General features: G+C 44.8%; 1 protein-coding gene across 5 annotated transcripts in view; it reads right to left on the minus strand.

Annotated features, from left to right (window-relative positions):
- The window catches only part of XYLB (xylulokinase), a 326783-nt gene that overhangs the window by 246806 nt on the left and 56181 nt on the right, over positions 1 to 23796 (minus strand). For all 5 annotated transcript variants that reach the window (XM_029588417.1, XM_029588418.1, XM_029588419.1 and 2 more), the window contains 2 exons: positions 13871 to 13936; positions 5533 to 5605 (listed from right to left, as the gene is read on the minus strand). In XM_029588417.1, the coding sequence (XP_029444277.1) occupies positions 5533 to 5605; positions 13871 to 13936 (139 nt within the window). The remainder of the gene's footprint in view (positions 1 to 5532; positions 5606 to 13870; positions 13937 to 23796) is intronic.

Raw genomic sequence — 23796 nt, forward strand, 5'->3', positions numbered from 1 at the left:
ATGGAAGCTAACATTATGTAACTATACTGATCAGCGCTACTGGTCACAAGTTTCAGACTTGTGCTAATTTGACCCCATTTGTATCAATTACACTGAGGCCCATATGCAGAGGTATTTAGTCAGACAATTCAGAAGTTATCCAGCCAAATCCTGAGCATTTATTTGGCTAACCTTTTGCTGGATATCTTATTATCTGGCTATCTTTTAACTGGATAACTTAGGAGCATTTTGGAAAGAGTTACGTTAGCCAGATAAGTTATATGGCTAACTACAATATTCAGAGATAGCCGGATAACTTTTACAGCTAAGTCTGGTCGTGCCAAAGAGCTATAAAGTTATCCGGATAACTTTTAAGATAATTGGCTATATTCAATTGTGCAGCTGCCCTATTGAATATACCTTCTCTCGGGCCAATTCAATAAAGTCCGCGGGAGAATGCCCGCTCTCCCAGCACGCGCATAGGCCACTCGCCTGTGCACGTGATACAGTATTTAAATGAGGCCTGGTGGTAGAAACGGGCAAAAGGAGGCGCTAGGTTCACTAGCGCGTCCCTAGCGCCTCCTTTTTGACAGGAGCGGCGGTTGTCAGCAGGTTTGACAGCCGACGCTCAATTTTGCTGGCGTCGGTTCTCGAGCCTGCTGACAGCCACGAGCTCGGAAACCAGACACCGGCAAAATTGAGCGTCCGGTTTTCGACCCGACAGCCGCCGGCCAACTTCAAAATTTATTTATTTTTTTTGCTTTTTTTACTCTTTGGGACCTCCGACTTAATATTGCCATGATATTAAGTCGGAGGGTGCACAGAAAAGCAGTTTTTACTGCTTTTCTGTGCACTTTCCCGGTACCCGAAGAAATTAGCGCCTACCTTTGGGTAGGCGCTAATTTCTGAAAGTAAAATGTGCGGCTTGGCTGCATATTTTACTTTCTGAATCGCACGCGAATACCTAATAGGGCCATCAACATGCATTTGCATGTTGAGGGCGCTATTAGGTTCGGCGGGTTGGACGCGCGTTTTTCGCCCCTTACTGAATAAGGGGTAAGGGAAAACGCGCGTCCAGTGGCAGGTTAACAGTGCACTCCATCGGAGTGCACTGTACTGTATCAGCCCAAAAGTTAGTTGAATACGTTTATCTGGCTAACTGCTTTTCGTACAGTGGCTAAATATGGACCTCCATATGCCCAATATACATGCACGTAATTTTCTCATTCTCTTCTTAGTACCAACAGTAGGAATGTGCTCAAAATCTTTATAGAGGTAGTCAGTATAAACAATGCAGCAAGGGGAGTCAAGTGCTCCCAAGGCAATCCACCTAAAATAAACCAGACCGTTGAATACTGAAGCACCTACAATGCCTTAAGGTAGGAGAAAGGAAGTCCTACATAAAGGGAATTGTAGTAAACAGTGACTGTAAGCAGAAAGGCCTAAACTACAGTTCATAAGTCATCCCGATCAAGAATAAACTTTAAATGCCATAGCAGCTTTAGTTTGTAACAGCCAGACCTCAGGATCACTTTAATTTGAGGAAAAACAAGAATCAAATTGAAAACCTAAGTTCTTAATGGAGTCCATAAACAGAATCTAAGTACCTTGAATTGATAAATACTATTTAGATTTGGATTTAAGATATCTTGAAATCCATAATACTTCTGTTTTGGAAAATTTTAGAATCAAATTATTACTACACATCCAGCTGCACAGATGATATTGTCATCTAAGAAAAACAACTGGATATTGTCTTAAGCATCTAAAATTGAGCACAGTGGACACAAATATTGAATAAGGTAAAAGACAGAACTGATCCCTGTGGAGCATCAGACTATATGACAGACCAAGCAGACTGTTCCCGAATTCTAACCTGCTGCTCAACTTCCCAACAAGTAAAACAAGCAGTAAACAGTACCAAAAATTTCTAACTTCCATAATTTATTCAATAATACAGAACGACTGATAGTGTCAAAGGCAGAAGATGTGATAATTGCTCCTCCAGCATCTAATTTTTGCAATAGAACATCTGTAACCGAGATAAGTTTTGGTACTATGACCACTACAGAAACCACACTGATACGGATGTGAAATGTCATTAACTCAAGTTGAGAAAAGAGCACTTTTTCAAGCTGTTTACCTAAACAGATTAGAATTTGGTCTATAACTAGAAGGTCATTCAACAGATAAATTACCCTTTTTTAAAACAGAGGTCAAGGGCTTATTTTAATATATTAGGTACTCTACCCTCAGAAAAAGTGAAATTCATCAACATACTTATGAGTTTAAGAAAATTATCCCTCAATAAATAACAAAAAGAGGGCAAGGATCAAGAGGTCTAAAAGTTTTTTTAAGCTGTTCAAAAAAACCTCATCTTCAATTCTCCACACTTCTTATAACTGTTCCCAAACTGAGTCAGTTGCTAATGATAGGAAAGATGAGTCAACTAAAGCTATGCCTCCTCCATTGATTACTTAACATGGCTTGCTGTTGCCTCTCTATTTGAGCTATTAAGACAAACTTCTAAGAATTATAATCAGCAAATTCCTGTGGGCTAAACTTCAAATCGAATTTCTCATGACTAGGACTTTCGATAATCCAACATATGGTCAGAAACAGTTCATGTGGACGTTTAAGAGAGACCTGAAAATGAAAAGTAAAGTATGTCTCCCTTGAGGCTTCAAAAACTCTATATTCACATCTGGCTCTATCATAATACATTTTATTTTCAACAGAGGACTTCTTATGCCACTTCCTTTCTGCACAATGCATCTTCGGTTTCTTTAAGGACAAGATCTCAGTTAAACCATGGGACTCTGGTTTTAGTTCTAGTATATTGCTTACACTTAAGAGGTGCAAATTTTTCAATAACAAAAGAGATTCTGTACAAAAGAGTCTGTCAAACTATCAATTGTATCATCTGTATTAGAGGCAACCATATCATTCTTTTTTTTAACATAATAGGATCAATTGACTCCTGGTATAATTTAGAAGCTGCACTATTTAAATACTTTATAACATCTGGTAACAAAACAGAAAATGTCATAACATAATGATCTGACCAGTCTACAGGCTGAATCAGAATATTATTCATGGTACCCAAATTCGTATAGTGCTCAGAAAGTAGTAACTGATCCAAAATATGACCAACCTTATGCGTTGCAGTAGCAAAAGGTTATGACAGGTGTAAGGCAGACAAGAAGCTTTGAAAATCTTTAAATATTCCCTTTGTTCTACTGTCTGAATATTAAAATCAACAATTATCAAGAATTATCAGTTTTCAAGAGGAGCACGGTGCACTCCCCCATTCCCTCTCAGGCCGCTGCGAAATCGGAGCAGCCTCGGAGGGAACTTTCCTACTGCCCCCCCCCCCCACCCCACCTTCCCTTTCCCACCTACCTATGACGCTGTTTTGTTTTTTTTTTAATCTTGAAACTTACTTCAGCCCTGGGGTGAAGTAAGTTGCGAGCGCCAACCGACTGCTGGCGCACGATCCCCAGCACAGCAGCAAATATGGCCGCTGTGCCGTGAGCCTGACTCCGCCCACAGACCGCCTCACCCCCGCCCCTTTTTGAAAGCCCCAGGACTTACACACGTCCTGGGGCTTTACGAGTGTCGCCGGGCCTTTTTAAAATAGGCCCAGCGCGCGTAAGACCGGTTACACACATAAATCCGGAGGATTTACGCATCTAGCTTTTTAAAAATCCAGCCCATATCGCACATACAGACTTTACCAAGTATATTCAAAGCAAACTTAACATGCATAAACTCGCTTTGAAAAGAGTTGGGTAATTGGCCGATGACATGCACGCATTCACTCGAGTAAGGTTACAACTCCTACTTGGAGAATGTAACTTGCACACATGCTTTTAAGTGCCGACTCCGACCTCTGGAATACCTCTGCTCAGTTTAAGTATATATCCATGCTCCTACATACACTCATCCCCGAGCTATTTTAGAATAGCCATTTATGTGCATAAAACCAGAACACCTAAAACCATGCATGAAATTGAATTAGGCTCATAGTTTTATGTAAACAACCCCCATGCAATTTTAGAGCAAGCCATTTTTACATGCATAAACTCATGCTCATAAATGGCTTTGAAAATTACTCCCAGAGGTCTGAGAAATCGCCATCTCACACAAGAAGGGCAGAGGCCTTCGGACTTAAAGGAACTGAAAAGCTATCATGCATCTATTGCAATACAACTCATTTGCAAGATAATTATCTTTCATTAACTTTGAAAGAAAAAAGTATTCAATTAAGATACAGCGGTATTATTGCATTTCTATATAATCCACTTGTTTTTCTCAAATTTAACAATCCTTTCTGCCAGCAAGTAGAACTAATATTTATTTTCTTCATTTAAATACCAGGAAAACAATGTACCACCAGAAGCAGAGAGTATATAAAAAGTGTTATTTCTGGCCTGGCGAAGCATCACTGCCTTGAGGTGCAAATTTCGCATTCGATCTAGCACTGAGAAATGATAGCACAGTCACATTTATACTGCTAGAATGCAGTGCTGTACATGTCTAGCAGAGCAATAGAAATGTTAACTGGAAGGGCTGGGATATAGCTTAAGCGATTCTTGAGGCTTTTGAATCAAAAACAAAGGGGGGAAAGCAAATTTTCTCCTAAATCTCCTTCCACTCAATCATTAATAATTGCAGTGAACTATGATTTGGTAGGCACACAATGCCAGATAATGACTACTTTCTACAGGCAGAATTCAGCCCTAAGTAAGCTGTTATAAAATTACCCACATTAAGGGCTGTGGCAGCTGTCAGTGCCCAGCTGCAGTGGAGACATCAAGAGTAAAGAGTGATGCCTCCTGCTGGCTCCAGTTGAAGATGATTTTGGGGAGATGACAAGGGTGCAAGTGGGGGTCAAGGAGGAGGATTGCAACCCCCACTTTTTTTTTAATTTTTTTAATCAAAATGCTAGGAAGGAGACGATAGGGATACATTGGGGTCATGTGGGGTTTTTTAATCAAAATAAAGTGTGGAAGGGAGGAAAGGTGGTAGAGGGCTCACATGGAGTGGAATTTAAAAAAAATAAAAGATTTTTGGTGGCAGGGAGCCTCCCTTTGTTTTTCAATTTTTTTTTTTTTAAAGGACTTAGCAGTTTGTTGTATGATATTTTATGGGGCAGATTTTAAAAGTTACGCGCACGGCCTACATTTGTAATGTACGCCCGATTTTATAACATGCGCACACAGCCACGCGCATGTTACAAAATCAGGGGTCGGCATGCACAAGGGGGTGCACAGTAGTGCAACTTGCACACTCCGAGCCCTCAGGGAGACCAGCTGGCTTTCCCCGTACCCTCCCCCCCAGCCCAAACCCCTGCATAGGGCTTTTAAAATCTGCCCCCATGTGTACTATTTATGTTTTACTGTAATCTGCTTAGAACAGTTCTGATATAAGCAGAATATAAAAATGTTTAAATATCAAACTATATCAGCATTTAGCTATCTGCAGAGCTGTACATCACATGCAGTGAGAACAGAATACCTATTAAGTACAACCAGTAGAAATATCACTTACCATCACTGTAGTCAATAGGTGCATAATCTCCTAGAAAAAGGGAAGCTGCAAAGCTACTGACCAAAGAGATTCTCTGAAAGGAAAAGGAAAGGAAAAGATTGCAATCAATGTACAGCACACTAGCCAAACAGAAAGAGGACTTGTGCAAAAAAATATATATTTTTTTTTTTATCATTGGGCAAAACTACTTTCCTTCCCTGTATAACTTAATCTTGCAATGTATTCACACAGTAAAAGGAATCACACATAAAATATGCCGTATTGTCTTTGTGGCCTCTGATAGGGGTTACATGTGAAACAAAAGTAGACCAGTTCCTAAATATAAGAATCAGGTAGGCGTCCCACAGCATTCTAATCTTTGCACAAACGTTTGCTATGGAATTTACCAGAGGTTGAAGGGCAATCAAATCGTTAGGCAAAAAGAAGAACTATTTCAAAATGGTGCATGATAACTGACCTTAAGGCTTTTTGCCCTACTTGTAGCCGAGGCTGAAGACTGAAATCAGGCCCTTAGAGGTGGCTTTTGCACCATCTTCCCTGATCACTAAGATTGCCAATTAAAACTTAGCCTGTAATCCTAGACTCATCTCCAGACACACAAAGCTGCGGCTGAAAATGATCCTAAATCTAATATAGGCAACCAATATTTGGCCAGCTAGATTTAGACCTGCCTCTCGCACTCTGAAAGTGCCCCCCACCTCGACCAAGACTCCAGAGGTGCCCATTTTTTTGAGTAGCTAAATAGCAGCTTAAGTTAGCTGCTATGGGGCAGGGGGAGAATTCCTCCCCCCATGGGATCCAGCCACCTAGTTAAGTGGCTAGATCCTGCTGAACATGATTGTCCCTAAAAATCTAAATCCATAACATAGTAATGACGGCAGAAAAAGACCAAAATGCTCCATCTAGTCTGTCCAGCAAGCTTCCCAAGGTAGTAACTGCCGCTCCCTGCCAGTTTAGCTTTTTTATTTACTCCCATCCAGCACGGAGCGGCACTTACTACCCTTAAGAGAAACATGGGGGTAACCTGCACGGAGTGGCAGTTACTACCCTTAAGAGAAACATGGGGGTAACCTGCACGGAGTGGCAGTTACTACCCTTAAGAGAAACATGGGGGAACCTGCACGGAGAGGCAGTTACTAACCTTAAGAGAAACATGGGGGTAACCTGCATGGAGCGGCAGTTTCTACCCTTAAGAGAAACATGGGGGAACCTGCACGGAGTGGCAGTTACTACCCTTAAGAGAAACATGGGGGAACCTGCACGGAGCGGCAGTTACTACCCTTAAGAGAAACATGGGGGTAACCTGCACGGAGCGGCAGTTACTACCTTGGGAAGCTTGCTGGACAGACTAGATGGACCATTTTGGTCTTTTTCTGCCATCATTACTATGTTATGGATTTAGATTTTTAGGGGCAATCATGTTCAGCAGGATTTAGCCATTTAAATAGGTGGCTGAATCTCATGGGGGGGGGGACATATGATAGACACCTTCAAATATTAAACATAATTTACAAGAAATAAGCATTTACTATTTATTAGTGGGAAAACAGATTCTAGAGCAAGGGATCCTGATATGGAGCTGTAGAGGTAAACTCAGCAGCAGCATCATAAGGAAGTATTTCTGATGGATGCATGGAATAGACTCCCAACCGAACAAATGGAGGGGAAAAAGCATCACAATTAAAATCGCACACGACAGGTATAATTTATTTTAAATTTACTACTATTACTTAGTTTCATGGAGAATCCCCTAGTCCTAGTACTATACAAAAGAGTAAATAACTGTTCCCCATTAACTTGTTTTGTAGCACTCGTGATTTCATGAAGCTCTTATCACTCAGTTGTCTCTTCTCCAAGCTGAATAGCTCCAACCTATTTAGCCTTTCTTCAGAAGGCAGCCTTTCCATCCTCTTTATCATTTTTGTTGCCTTCTCTGTACCTTTTCTAGTTCTATCTTTTTTTTTTTTTAGATGAGACAAGCAGACGGTACACAGTACTCAAGAGAATTATAGATCTATACAGAAGAATTATAATGTTCTCAGTTTTATTCTCTGTTCCTCTCTGAATAATTCCTAACATTCTATTTGCTTTATTGATCACTTCTGCACAATGAACTCAGGATTTCAACATATTGTCCACAATGATTCCAAGGCCCTTTTCCTGGTGTTAACTACTCATATGGAACACAGTAATGTTCAGAAACAGCATTATTTTTCACTAGGCTCATCCATTTGTACTTGTCCACATTAAATTTCATCTGCCATTCAGAAGCCCAATTCCCCAGTCTAGTAAGGTCCTCCAAATCTAGACAGTCTGCAAGGACAAAGGGTAGCCTTAGATCAGTTGGTACCAGTTTGAATTACAGTCCAGGCAGGGCAAGAGCAAAGGAAAATTGGTTCTTACCTGCTAATTTTCGTTCCTGTAGTACATAGGATCAGTCCAGACTCCTGGGTTTTGCCTCCCATCCAGCAGATGGAGACAGAGAAGTTTTGGCGGATTCTGTCCTATACCCCGAGGTGCCACCTACAGTCTGTCAGTATTACACTGTATCAAAGCAGAATAAATCAAAACCAACTTAACTAACTATATGCTATAACTGCTGGGATTTACTTCCACAGGAACCAGGCTCACTAACCCCAAATGGCAGTAGAGCCCGTGACAACTTAGAATAACATTAATGAAAATTTTAAAATCTCAAAAATACTTATCTGCAGAGCGAAATAATCAAGAACTGAACAAGCGGACTCTCCGTTATCTCCATGCTGAACTGGGCGGGAACGAAAATTAGCAAGTAAGAACCAATTTTCCTTTCCTGTACATACCCGATCAGTCCAGACTCCTGGGATGTACCAGAGCTCTTCTACATGGGGAGGGACCCAGAGAGCCTCACTTGGATCACACCTTCAAACGCCCCAGAGCCTGGGGCCTGCACATCCAACCTATAATACCTAGCAAAGGTGTGAAGTGACTTCCAAGTGGTCGCTCTACAAATCTCCTGCGGCGACACTTGCTGGCACTCTGCCCACAAGGCTGCCTGCGACCCGGTAGAATGTGCTCGGAGACCAACAGGGAGTGGCCGACCACAAAGAAGGTACGCTGACCCACTAGCCTCTTTCAACCAACAGGCGATTGTAACTCTAGCCACCTTATTTCCTCTTTTGGGGCCACTCCACAATACAAAAAGATGATCAGACATAAGGAAACTGTTCATAACCTCCAAGCAGCACAGCAGAACCCGGCGTACATCAAGCTTTCTCAGGTCCTGAGACTGGGGATCAGACCGGTCCAAACTAGGAAAGGACGGAAGTTCAAGTGACTGATTTAAATGAAAAGAGGATACCACCTTCGGAAGAAAAGAAGGAAACCCCCCGTATCCGTAATTCTTAAAAAGGGCTCCCTGCATGATAACGCCTGAAGCTCCGAAACTCTGCGCACCGAGGAAATAGCCATAAGGAAAACCACCTTCAATGTCAGATCTTTTAACGTCGCTCTCTTCAGGGGTTCAAAAGGTGCCACACACAAAGCTTTAAGCACCAGGCTTAACTTCTATGAAGGACAAGGATCTCTGATTGGCGGATGCAAATGCTTTGCTCCCTGGAGAAAACGAGCAACATCCAGATGCGCGGACAAGGCTACGCCATGGACTTTACCACGGAAACAACCGAGAGCCTTTACCTGTACCCTGCACGATAAACCTTTGGCTATGCCAGCCTGTAAGAATGATAAAATATCCACCACCAAAGCCCAAGTAGGTTCCACCTTATGCTCGATGCACCACGACTCAAAGACTCCTCACACCCTGATGTAGGCTAGGGATGTAGAAGTTTTCCGTGACCGCGAAAGGGTAGCCACCACTGCGTCCGAATAACCTTTGCTCATGAGACGTTTCCTCTCAAAAGCCAGCTAGACAAAAGCGATCTGCCTCTTCCAAACAAACGGGGCCCTGTTGTAGAAGTCTCAGAAGCCCTCAACCTCAGGGGCCCGTCCACCACTAGGCCGACGAGATCCGCAAACCACGGATGTCTCAGCCACTCCGGAGCTACAAGGATTACCTCCGCCGGGTGAGACTCTATTCACTGCAGCACCCTGTCGATGAGGGACCAGGGTGGAAACACATACAGAAGTACTGTCATCGGCCAAGGAAGAACCAGGGTATCCATGCCTTCTGCTCTCGGTTCTCTGCGTCAACTGAAGAAGTGAGGGGCCTTGGCATTCCGAAAAGTCACCATTAGGTCCACACTCGGCCGGGACCACTTGTCGCATATGCGCTGAAATGCTTCTGCGAATAGCTCCCGCTCCCCGGGATCGAGTCTGTGTTGAATGAGGAAATCGGCCTGAACATTGTCGACTCCCGCAATGTGAGAAGCAGTAATCCTGACTAGATGTTGTTCCGCCCAATGCATCAACTGCTGAGCCTCTACCTCCACCAGTTGGCTCTTGGTTCCTCCCTGGCGATTGATATAAGCCATTGCTGTCGCATTGTCGGACAGAACCCTGACCGACTTGCCCCGCAAGAGTGGTATAAAAGCCTGCAATGCTAAACAAACTATCCTGGTCTCCAGGCGATTGATCAACCATTGGGATTCCTCCACTGACCACAGACCTTGCACTGATTTCTCCTGACAAACCGCTCCCCAGCCCAAGAGACTGGCATCCGAGGTAACCACCATCTAAACAGGAAATTCCAGAGGAACACCGCAGCTCAAGTTGTCCGAGAGGAGACACCAATTGAGACAGGAATGAGCATATTCTGGAAGAGGAAGATGAAATTGCTCTGACATCGGGTTCCAAAGGGCAGCAATGCTGATTGTAGAGGTCTCATATGAGCAAACGCCCATGGGACCAACTCTAGAGTTGAAGTCATCAAACCGAGGACCCAAAGATAGTCCCAAACTCTGAGAGGCTGTTTGGACAACAAATCTCAAACTTGTCCCTGTAGCTTGATAATACGATCCCCTGTCAGAAAAACTCTCCCCTGGCTCGAAGAATCAGCCAATCATCCAGATACCGATGGACAAAGAGTTCTTCCTTCCGCAGCTGTACTGCTACCACAATCATGACTTTGGTAAAGATCCTGGGTGCTGTGGTGAGACCGAACGACAGAGCCCGAAACTGAAAATGATCTCCCAGGATCGAAGATCTCAGGAACCTCTGGTGGTCAGGCCAGATACCGATGTGTAAATACTCTTTGAGATCCAGAGACGCTAGGAATTCCCCCCCTCCCCCCCCCTCGTTCACCGAAGCAATGACTGATCTCAGGGTCTCCATGCGAAATCGAGGTACTCTAAGGCATCTGTTGACTCTTTTCAAGTCGAGAATGGGCCGAAAAGTGCCCTCTTTCTTTGGCACCACAGAGTAAATACAGTAACGGCCCTTCCGCTGTTCCGCGGGAGGTATGTGAACAATGGCTCCAAGCTTGAGAAGGCGCTGTAATGTATCCTGCACCGCCCGATGCTTTTCCATGTACGAGCATGGGGAGACAAGAAAGTGCTCTTGAAGACGCCGAACAAAATCTAAACCATAGCCATGCTTTATCACATTGAGGACCCACCGGTCCAATGTCAGCTTGGTCCATTCCTCGTAAAACAGCGATAGTCTGCCTCCTATAACTGGAACCAAGGAAGGAACCGGCCTCCTCTCATTGCGAGGACTTAGGCAGTCCTGCTGACTGGGTTGACCGAGGCCTGCCGAAGCGACAGCCTCAAAAGGACTGCGACCAGGACTGTTGCCAGCTGAAAGACTGCCTATATGAGGATCCCGATGATCTAGAAGACCGAAATCTCCGATTCCCCCTGAACCAGGGCTGAGGAGTAAAGTAAACTCTCATCTTGGGTCTATCCTCTGGCAGCCACTGGACCTTGTTCTCCCTTAAGGAGTGGATCAGATCTCCCAAGTCCTTTCCAAAAAGCAGGTAGAGATCCCAACTGAGCTTTGGAGGAGAAATCTGCAGACCAGTTTCTCAACCAGAGCAGTCTGTGGGCCGAGACAGCTGACAACATAGATCGGGCCGATGTACGGAGGAGGTCATACAGGGCATCCGCACTGTAGGCCATAGCGGCTTCCAAACTTCCCACGAGCAGCCTCCTCTTCCGAGAGAGACGAAACACTATAATCGTTGGACCCAGCGAAGGCTTGCCCGCAAAGAGAAGCTGCTGCACATGGCAGCCCGTACTCCCAGCGCAGAGACCTCAAATATTTTCTTGAGCTGAACCTCTAGCTTGCGATCTTAGAGATCTCAAAGCGCTGTTGCGCCCTTCACTGGGATCATGGTCTTTTTTTGTTACAGCCGACACCGCCAAATATACCTTGGGGACTGGAAGAAGTTCCAGGGCTTCCTCTGGTAGTGGATATAGCTTATCCATCGCTTTGCTGACTTTCAACCCCAAATTCAGGGTGTCCCATTCAAGAAAGAGCAGGTCGGTTACTGAGAGATGACAAGGGAAGGAACTGGTTGGCCCCTAAAGGCCCACCATAACAGGATCAACATTCCCCATCCAGGAATCTTCCTGCAGAGCCTCAATACCCAATTCCTCAGAATTGCCAGAATGAGCAGCCCCAATTCATCCCTCCTGAAGAGACGGACTACCTTAGGGTCATCTCTCTCCATAGCCTGCGGTATTGAATTGTCAGTGTTGTCATTAGGCTCTGCCCCCCTCGGGGGCTTATCCTCCAAGTCCTGATCCTCTGTGTCAGAATCCACCGAGGAGTTCAGCGGATGGGATGGCGCAGTCTGAAGGGGGAGCTCAGTCTCGGCATACCCACTTTCGCAGGGGGTCTAGGCCGCTTACTAGGAGGGCCCGACGTCGATGACACGGCCCCGGAACCTTTCTTTGCCGCTTTGCGGGCCTTAAAGGCCTTATGTAACAACATAATGAAGTTTGAGGAAAAGGAGGATGAAGAGGAATCAGATGCCCCCTCAGGTTGTCCTCAGCTGCATCCAGTGAAAAATCTGACGGGCCGCCCCACCCCACCCCCCCGGGGGCTGACGGATGCGGCAATAATGGAGGGGGAGACTTCCCCTCCCCCCCCGCAGCACGCTCAGCTGCGTGAAAAGTAGCCAAAATGGCCTCCGTTCCCGCGCTGAACTGTAACAGGTCTGGAGAGCTGTGCCACGGCCGGCCGAGTCTCCCCAACTCGTGGCGGGGCTTAGATTTCTTTATTTCAGCAGCTCCAGATGTTCCCTCCCTCCCACATGCGCCTCCGCACCGCGCGGCATCAAAGCAGCTGCCTACGGCAGAAAACAGAAAAGGAGCAAAAAAAAGAAATAAAATCTGAGTGCTCACCCCCAGTGATAGCGCTCCACAGAATGACCAATGGAAAGAATGACCAGGTCAGTGAAGCTCTGCTTCCTAAAGTTTTTTTTTTTTGTTTTTTTTTTACAACCTGCCAGCAAGCGTCGTCTGGTCCGGTGCCTCCTGGGGTGAGTGATCCGGGCTCCTCAGTATCACCCCAAAGCATTAGGGGACGGAGTGAAAAACACTCCAACTTCCTCAGGTACTAGGGGGGATGGTCCCCTCAGGACCTGCCAACCCCCTGGGAGGCTGTCTTGAAAACTATTCCCACAGATCAAACTGTGACCTAAGCCTTTAACACTTTTTTTTTTTTTAACTGACTGACTAAAGACTATAGGGTTTTGCACCTCCACCATCTGCTGGAGACAGAGAAATACTGACAGACTGTAGGTGGTACCTCGGGGTATAGGAAAGAGTCCACCAAAACTTCTGTCTCCATCTGCTGGAGGGGAGGTAAAACCCAGGATTCTGGACTGATCCGGGTACATACAGGGAAAAGGCTGTCGCTCCTGCCGCATTACGAACTCTAAGGCTCCTTAGTGTAAGAAGGGGATAGAATTTTTGGCTGTTTGTGTGGGCGTGCAGGCTATGCTTTGGGGAGGTACTGTGATTTCTGGAAGGCTGGTTAACTCTGGGCTAGTTGCACCTTTCACATTTATAGCCTGGGGTGACCAAGATCATGCTCTCTCATAGCTGGAAATGCATGGACTTAACATGTAATTGTTACCATTTGCTGTATCCAGCCCTGGGAAGCATACAAGTTAGTGAATACCAAGTGCACTAGCCTGCATTAAAAATTTGCATTAACTAAGCCATACTAAAAATAAGCCACAATAATATGTGTAATTAATGCATTTGAACAGCCAAATTTACCATGGCTTACAACAAATGAGGCCTGTTTACTAAAGGGAGTTAATAATGCAAAATTACATAGTGCACTTTAGTAAATAGACCCCTTTGTTTGCAAGTACCACAACTTCAAATTTGTGTCAAATAAAATCTAAATGGCGCATGGTTTCCAGTAAGTGGAATGAAGTTGAGCCAACCTCAGACTGTGCATAGACTTCAGGGTTCTGCTTGTAAATCTTCGCTATCTGGTTTCCAGTGAACCGCTGGAACACAAAGAGAGAGCTTTAGAAAGACAAACTCTAGAAGGCATCAGCAGTCATTGACTCTTCAAAATGAGCTCAGTGCGCCGCACTTCTGATATTTAACTGGTTCGATGGAAGATTAATTTGTCACCCGAAGACATTCAATATCCTTCAGGCAACTTGCACACCAGACAGTAGTACAGAGTCCCATTGTCAGATTAAGACTATAAAAGAATTACGCAAACTTTCCTGAAAGTAATTATCGTGCATATCTATAAATCACATCCCGATAATGATTAGGAAAATCTACACCTGGCATATTGAAGGAGTTTTGCTGAGTGTGGAAAAGCACAGATGACAACTCTAAATTGGCTTCAGAAAACCTGTAAAAACATCTTACTGTGTTTTATTTATGGTTTTATGGGTCCTTCTTTCTTTCTTGTATTTGTTTTCATAGCTTCTTTGCCAAGAAAATATAGAAAGTTAAACAGCGATATAATAACCTTGGGAATGAGAGAGGTGGCAGCTGTGAGGCAAAGCTGGAAAAGAGGGGTTCAAAAAGAGCACCAAAGACTGGAAGGAAAGGAACAGGGGGAGGGCAGGGCAAGAAGGGGATAAAAGCAGCTGTGGAAGGCAGTGCATTGAATTCAGGAAATAGAAAGAGGAGATTGGGAGGCTGACTGAAGGGAGCAGGAGAGGAAGATAATGGAACTGTGAGGAAAGGGTGGACGGGCGACATATTTAGTAGATGTGGAAGATTGATGAGGTCATGGAAGAAGGATGCAGAGCTAAAGAAGAACAGAAGGTTGTGTGCATGGTCAGATAAAAGGAGAGAGTTGGAGTGGAGAATTGAATGGTTTTTATCAGATGGATGAATAAACTAGCATACACAATTGTGGCACTGTAGCATACCTAAGCATAGTAACTTCATGGGTAATAACCCAGAAGTGATTTGGATAGGTTTCTGAACTACTTAACTGATAATGAAAAGAATTTGAAATTTACTCTGCAATTCAATCCTGTCAAGTTCTATTTCCTTCATCTTTCTTTGTTTAAAGATGATAATGGAAATATTCAGTCATAAGGATACAGCAACCCAACAAAGGGAAACATGATATTCAAAGCAAGGTGTGCACCTCTAAAATCATTCACTGGAGAGATGCCAGTTAGACAATGTGTAAGACTTCAAGGATGAGTGAAGTTAAAGGGAGCTCACAGCTTTATGGTGAACTTCATACATTTAGCGTGGCTGCATCAAGCCAGCCTGATGGCTCAGTATCAGGGCCAGGCAGGCACTGCCATATGGCAGGTCAGAATCTGATTCCCGATCCCAGTCTCTGCTCCTCGGGCTGGCCAGAGCTGGGGATGCTCCAGAAGCAGCCCTAACAGCCCTCAAGAGGAGGTGATTCTAGCCATTGCACAAGTGCACAACCTATTATATTAGCCAGATTCAGGGGGCATGTGTACCAGGTTCTGGGAGGAAGCTGTGGTCTATGGCCCCCTCATCAAGGCCTGTCACTGTGACAGCTGGGCTAGAGGGGAGGAGTGTTAAAATAATGGGGTGGGGGGGGAGAGAGAGTATGAGAATTGTGAATGAAGGCCCATGACACTGTGGCAGCCCCCAGCAGAGGCTCTTCTGATTGAGCTGGTAGCCCAAAAGAGCAAGAGAACACTGCTGGTTTCAAAAAGGAGAGAACAGCTTCCTTCCAGGAGATCCAGTTCTAGAGCTAATTGTACTGTAATTCTTTTTTTTTTAAGTTTATAAAGTTCCATTTGTTGCTATATAGCAAAGTTAGCCTGAATAAATATATCCAGCTATGTTAAAGTTAGCAGGATAAGTTTATCCAGTTAACTTTAAGATTGCTGTCAGGCAGCCCTAAAATTATCCAGTCAGATTAGACAGATAACGCCAAAAATCGGCATTTACCCCCACCCCAGACTTATCCAGCTACATTTTTAGCTAGATAAAAATTTTTAGCTAGATAAAAAGTTAGTCTGCTAAGTCTGAGGCATTCAGACCAGTGAGATTTTAAAACCTGAAGTTTGTCCAAATAAGTCCATATTGACCTCAGACTTTTTTGTAAGTATGAACACCCCAAATTTTGGTCTCAATAGTTTTCTTCTCCTTATTTTGTGATGACACACTTGTCACTAGTATTTCCTGCTGCTTAAACCATATTTTTAAAAAGTCTGACTTGCTCAGGTCACACCCTGAACGGTGACTAAGGAGAAATGGACCAAGGTCTCCGTGTTCATAACTCTGTGCTCTAATCACTGTACTGTTTAGCTGCCCCTCCCCCCCCCCCCCCCACCTCAATCACCAGCCTCCCAATCACCAGCAGCCCAGGTGTATATTCTGCTGCAGGGTCACACATGGGTGACATCAGATGGAACCTGGCACGGAACTTTGATCTCAAAGAATCTAGAGTTTCAGCATGCCCTACTGAGCATGTGCAGCTGTAGTCATCACCCTGCCCCCTAGTCAGTCCATGATACAGCTAATACATGGAGAAACCAACTCCCAAGGGAGGTGGGAGGGTTCGTGAGGACTAACATCCTGCTGTCCTAGGAGAACACCTGTTAAAGATAAGCAACTTTGCTTTCTCCTAGGACAGGCAGGATGGTAGTCCTCACACGTGGGTGAATCCCTAGCTCTAGGCTGTCCGAGCAGGACAAAGCAGGAAACCACTCGGTGCTGGAGAAGAGTTGAGTTCTACAACAAAAGCCATAGAAAAGACTGAGACAGAAGCAAACTCCGCATCAGGAAAAACAGTACAAGCGCAGGGTTCCTTGTAAATCTCTTTTATTCGAATCATTGAGAAACCTAATTACAAAGTTGTCTCAACCAATACAGAAATACAGTGCCAACACAAAAAAAGCTGATAGTAATAAGTGCTGTCGTCTGGTAGACATAATGAAAAAAAAAAAAAAAGAAAAAGGCAATCATTAAGAATATCTTCCCTAAGATTCTTTTATATATCTCCCACCCGCCCAGAACTCCCTCCCCAACCACCCCCCTTCCTCACATTCACAGCAGTCACACCCAACCAAACCAACATACACACTCAGGCTGAATCAGCAGGACCTCCTAAAGCAAAATAAGGATTTTCTCCCACAAGAGGATATAACCCCACAACAAAAGACAGTGTTTAGGGTGCTGTATAGACGCTTTCTTCAGGAGCTCCAGTTGGGCCATCTGTTGCATTGACACCTTCCAAGCCCCCATAGAGGGTAAAATCTCAGATTTCCAGTTGAATAGGATTTGTTTCTTAGCCAGCACTAGAGCTACACATAGGAATTTCCTTCCCCCCCTGAGGTAGAAGAGCTCCCCCAGCCAATAAATACAAATAGAAGAGGGACAGACCATGAAACTTTGCATCCCAAAGCCCTTTCCAAACATCCCCTAACTTGTGTCCAATAACTACCCAGTTTAGGGAATCCTGTGAACATATGGCATAGTGTACCCACTTGTGCATTGCATTTAAGGCATTGATCAGAATCCCAGATGCGCATGCATACCCCCAGAGCTCTAGATATGTAAACCCTGTGCAATAATTTAAACTGAATTTCCCTCAATGCTGCAGAAGATAAATAATGCCAAACCCAAGAAAATGCTTTTTTCATAGTGAAACCACAGGCACCCCTAGATCGTCTCCCCATTTCCCAGCTAAATGTGTCAGATGAGGGTCTGGCAAAGTGACCTTCAAATGGTTAACCCAAATTGTGATTTTATTAAATTTTGGGATGGTATCCAGAAAAGTATCCTCCTCATCAGACAAGGATATTAAACTCAGATTGCCTCTGCACACATGGAGACAGTAATGCTGCCCTTGTAAATACGCAAAGAACTGTTTATTGCCCACCAAAGTCAGAAAGGGGGAAATGCAACTGCTAAGCCAAATAGAGGAGTGCCACCACCACCAAGGCTTGCAATGGGCATGAATCCAGGAGGCATTTGTAAAATAGAGGCCACCTTAGGCCCGGGCATATGCAAAAGATTGAGTGGGTGATAAGGGGTGACCCAATCCTGTAACAAACCCTCCACATCAAATTTATGGTAATCTGCCGCCCAATCTTGAATATGGCACAAAAGGCATGCAACGTTGTACACTTGCAAATCAGGTAGCACTATACCTCCCCACTCCTTGTCTAAACGTAGCGTGTCGAATTTGATTCTGGCACACCATCCACCCCAAATAAAAGTCCCTATAACTGACTTAAAAGCCCGTATCCTTGCCTTTTAACTAGATGGTCAACATTTGTAAACAATATAGAAATGTAGTGAGTATTACCATCTTGATCAAGGCACATTGCCCCAAGAAGGATAAGGGAAGGTCTTTCCATCAATGAAGCTGAAGCTTTACTCTTTTAAGAACAGGGATGAGGCTGGCATCATACAATGTCTTATCTCATGCATCTAATTGAATCCCTAAGTAACGCAAACAGGATGTAGCCCATGTCAATGGAAAAGTCCCAGGCCATCTACTAGCAAGGGAGATATCCAGAGGCAAAGCTTCAGATTTATCATATTTTAGCCACAGGCCTGCAAATGAACCAAATTGTTCGATGGCATGTAAAATATCCCCCAGCGCTACCCCAGGATTCCTAACAAAAAGCATCATGTCATCAGCAAACAGTCCCAGTTTCAACTGTTGATGCTGCAACTGGATGCCCTGGTAGGAAGCCATGTTGCGTGGCTTGATGGCCAAGGGCTCAAGGGTAAGGACAAAAAGCAGGGGATACAAGGGGGTACAAAAGGTTCAGATAGGAAACCACTGACCAGGATTTGAGCCCAGGGTTGATGGTAGAGCAGCTGGACCCATCCAACAAACTCATCACCAAGTCCAAACTGTCCCAACACCCACAACAAATATGGCCACTCCACACAATCAAAAGCTTTGGCGGCATCCAAACTGACAAGAATCCTATCTGGGTTTCAAATCTTGGAGGACTGTAATGCCAAAAGCGCTTTTAGTAAGTTAGAATTGGATAGTCGACCTTTAATGAAACCCGTTGGGTCCCTATGTACTACTTCTTAAATTACCTGGTTCAAACGGGCCGCCAGGACTGCCACCAACAGTTTAACATCTTGGTTGAGGAGTATTATAGGCCTATAATTTTCCAGATATTCCGCATCCTTGCCAGGCTTGGGTAGGAAAACTACTGTTGTTAAATTATGCTCCCCATCCAAGTATCCCCTGGTTTTTGCAATTTGAAACATACTGATTAAGGGGTGGATCACCAAAGGTCCCAAAATCATATAAAATTCTGGCCCTAGCCATCGGGACCCAACAATTTTGCTAATGTTAATTGCTTTATTGCCGCCATCACATCCCCATTCTGTACAGGAGCATCTAGCTTCATCCTAACAGCTTCAGACAACTTTGGTATAGGCAGAGCATCAAAAAAGGCATTCCTGGCTAAAATGGATGAGCTGGAAGCCATATAAATTTGCTTATAATATTGAACAAAGGCTGACAAAATATCAGGCACCTGCGTGTGATAGTGAGAAGTATAGCGCAAATGAGTTATCAGCCCCTGCAGTCCTCTATCACTCCTTACCAATTTGGTGAATAGATTCCTGGGCTTATTGCCCCATTGATGCAGCTTATATTTGTAATACATTATGTTCTGCTGGGATTTTATTGTAATAAGCTCATTTAATTCTCATTTTGTCTCCAAAAGCTCCCTCTTGGTGACATCATCAAGGGTCTGAGTATGAGAGTATTTAAGCAATATCAATTTCTTCGTAAGAAGAAGGAGATTATGATTGATCTTTTTTTTTTGCTGAGCCTGATAAGCCAAATATGGCCCCTCAAGACTGCTTTGGCAGCGTTCCAGAAGGTGATATCGTCTGCATCCAATGTATAGTTAAATTCTATACATTCCTCCCACTTGGTTTTAAGGAAAGTATCAAAGTTCTGATCCTTGTACAACCAAGGAGATATTCTCCACCTTCTGGAAGGCTTAACATCTCAGGTCAGCCCCAAGGAACAAATCATCATATCATGATCAGAAAACAAAATGGAATCAATAGAGCTATACTCAAGCTTAGAAAATAAAGTTTCAGTGGGCAAAAGGTAGCCCAGCCTGGTATAAAGGCTATGTAATTGGGAGAAGTGGGTAAAACCTGCCCCATCCAAGTGCAGAATCTGCCAGGAATCAATTAGCTGCAGATCTTTACAGAGGAAGCCAATTCAATTGTCCGTTTGATTTTTCTGCGGGATCTTGGAGGGGTTTGCAGTCAAACTGCAGAATATCAGTGATGCTGAAGTCACCACCCATAATCACAGCATATTCCTCCCAAGACACAAGTTTAGCAGTCAATTGAGAAAAGAAGACATGGGAATATTTATTGGGCGCATATACACTGACAAGCAAAACTTTTAACCCTTGCAACACCTCCCTAACAATAACATAAAGCCTCTCTGGATCAGAAATTACCCCCTCCATGTGAAAAGTAAGCCACTTAGCAATTAAGACAGCATCCCCTCTTTGGTTGAAAGAAAAAGAAGAATAGAAAGCATGACCTACCCATTCCCTCCTCAGCTTCTGATGCTCTAAATCAGAAAGGTGAGTTTCTTGTAGAAAGGCCACGTTCACTTTTTATTTTTCTTTTAAACTCCTGCAACATTTTTTTCCTCTTAATAGGAGAGTTCAATCCCACTACATTTAAAGACCCCACCACAAGACTAGACATTGAGAAGAAAACCAAACTAAGAGCCATGCAGCATAGGTCTCATGTGGTAGCAGAGACCCTCTCTCCCCGCTTCCCCCAGCATGTTAAGGAGGAACAAAAAATGTGCTTTCCAAACAAATAGCATGATAAGATTCAGCCACACACTCAACCAAACACAGTCATTCATTCTCTGAACAACATCTAACATAATTCACCAAAGCTCTATAGCCCAAATCTCCAGTCCAAACCAATCTTGGACCAAGAACTCTGGGGATCCACGAGGAGACACTGGAACAGTCCACACCCTCAATGCAGGAACAGACTTCTTCCGTACTAGTAAAATTAGGCTGGTTAAGGAAAGAAATCAATAGGGCAGGAAATTAACAGAGTTGCCACCATATTTGTACTGTCAAAGCCCTTCAAGGAAGCTGCGCGCCTTCTCCTTAGTAGAGAAGATGCATATTTCTCTATGATGAAACACCCAGATCCCTTTATTGAAAAGCTGAGTGCAGTAAGGTGTCATTTCTTTGTGAGCAGTGAGCTCCTTGGCTGAAAAATCAGGAAACAGCAGGATTTTTTGGCCCTGATACAGCAGCTTTCTTTTTACGGTAGGTTAGTAGAATCTTATTCTTATCCATGTAGTGGAGGTATCCGGTGATGGCCTGCCGGGGCCTGTGGTTCAAATCAGCAGGTGGCCCCAGGTGGTGAGCCCTTTCCACCAAGATAGGTTGGCCAGTGACCAATATGCCCAGGCCTACAGGCAGCCATTCCTCAAACCACTGATGTAATGCCTCATTTTGTAGTGACTCCGGTAGGCCTACGACTTGAATATTGTTCCTCTTGGAACAATTTTCAAGCTCATCAAGCTTATCTTCTGGTCCTGATTTTTAGCTTGCAACGTTAATATGGCAGCCTCGGCCTCATCTTGCCATTCCTCCTGGTGATTCACCTTGGCATCGATGGCAGACAGCTGCGACTAGTCATTGGCACATTTTTCATGCAGCTCATCCAGCGAGGATTGCAATTTCTATTGCTTGTCATTTAAGGAAGCCGAGACCGCCTTCATGATTTCCCGGAGCAGGACTTCAGAGACTCCCTCCACTGCAAACAGCATGTCCGCTGTCATTTTGTTGTCGGGCGTGGCTGGCTTGTCAAGTACAGTTCTCCTCAGCCTGCTTGTCATCCTATGCGTTGCCTCCAAATCAGCAAGGGATCCCTAAGCTCAAATGATCGTTAAGCTGCAAAGGCACAGCAAAAATAGAGCAGGTGAATGTTGAAAAAAAAGCTATATGCTCATGGATCCCCAAGGAGCCCAGAGCGCGAACCTCCGCTCAGGAATGTGTTATCACAGAAGTCCACAAGCAGGGTTCCTGATAAGTAAACCCCAGCAAAAACTGGATCTAGGTCCTCCTGGATACAGCAAGGACCCAGAGATGTAAACAAGAGAGACTCTTGGACAAAATCTGCACAGTTTCCTTCGGTGTGAAAAAAACAACCAAAAAACAAACTGGGGCCCAAGATCTCTCCAGAAAGAAACTGTCGTCCACTGACATCCAAAGGATCGAATGCATCTGGAGAACAGGGCCCAGGGTTGGCTGGTATCCGAATGGGCAGAAGAAACTCAAGCAACGCTTGGAAGAACAAGTAGCAAACCACGGCAAGACCTGGGACAGTCACTGCGTGCTGAAGCATCAGACCTAGCTGACCACGCAGGACAGCGTCAATAGTTTCAGGGGATGAGAAACAATTCCCAAAACAGACCTGTAGCCCAAATCTCCCAAGCAGGGAGATGAGATAGGCCTGAAGTTCACTCAAGAGCACCTGTCAGAACAGGTTCATCTATCCTGTCACAGGATAGCAAAGGGGAGCAAGAAAGCCTCTTGGGCAACCTAGAGAATGAGAAAAACTAAGGCAGCATTAACCAGAGAATGGCGAAAATAAGTGAAAAAACATGGTGTATCCTTCCCTGCAGGTATACAGAGATATACCACAGGTGCCTTAGCTTTACCTCTCCTCCACCCAACAAGCCAATTGGAAGGAGCGAAAAATACAAGAAAGTAGATTGATGGACTGCTGGGGCAAGCACAGGTCGCCCAGTTGTCTATCAACCCCAAGCAAACAACTCTTTGCCGAAACCAGTAGGGAGTAACCCACTTTGATAGGGCCCTCAGTCTTCTTGGAACAGCAGAAACTGAGAGCAACTGCCCCAGGAAGACACCCACAGAGTCCAGCAGATACCAACGTGACTCCTGAACAGGGGAAAACCTGGAGAGTCACCGGGGAGCAACACTGGACAGGCGGCAGAGGATTACTGGAAGCTTTTCGCTGCGAAGGCATGCTGGACAGTGGTAACCCATCAGTCTTCTTGGAACAGCAGAAATGGAGAGCAATTGCCCCAAGGGAGAAATCCCTAAGGCTCCACTAGGAGATGGGAAGGCACTGAATCACATACGCAAATCCCCGGTAGAACATGATTTTATTACCGACCTAGAAACCCAAAGGGCATCAGGGCAGGCCCAGGGCAATCTCAGAACAGAGTGCCAAGCACCTGGTTGAGGTATCACTACCCTAGCCATGAATGCATATATTCCCCCCCCCCTCCCCAAAGAAGCACATGGCCCAGCAATGGACAACACTGCATGACCCAGGACTCCTCTGTCTGCAGAGAGGGTGATCCTCAAAAGAGGGGAAGAATAACTTGCATGCTACCGCAAGCAAAGGGCAGTACCTCTGTTGGAGGGGTTCTTGGCCCCCAACTCCCTCAGCCATATGGACATGGCAAAAGGATGAAAGGCACGTTCGCCCAGCTGATGGACCCACCACAGAGGAGGGTCCCGCAGGCAAGAATGACTGACAATAGCAATCCTTTAAGGAAGACACCCACAGAGTCCAGCAGATATCAACGTGACTCCTGAACAGGGGAAAACCTGGAGGGTCACCGGGGAGCAACACTGGACAGGCTCCCTCATGGATAGACCTGCTGTATCTTACAGCGCCCAAGAAAGAGCGCTATTCTCGACCGGTTCTTGGGACTGGCGCCATCCCTTGTCAGGGAACAGAAAACGAGGGATACCCCTCAAAGGGATGCACAGTTGGGCATCCAGAGGGGAACCCAAAAGAGATGCCCTGGAACCCAGTCAAATCTTCCCTTCCAGAGGGGAGAGGGAAGCAGTAGGATTGGGACCTCCCGATCCTGAACTAC

The sequence above is a fragment of the Rhinatrema bivittatum genome, chromosome 2 (genome assembly GCF_901001135.1).
Source record: "Rhinatrema bivittatum chromosome 2, aRhiBiv1.1, whole genome shotgun sequence".
Classification (NCBI taxonomy): Eukaryota; Metazoa; Chordata; class Amphibia; order Gymnophiona; family Rhinatrematidae; genus Rhinatrema; species Rhinatrema bivittatum.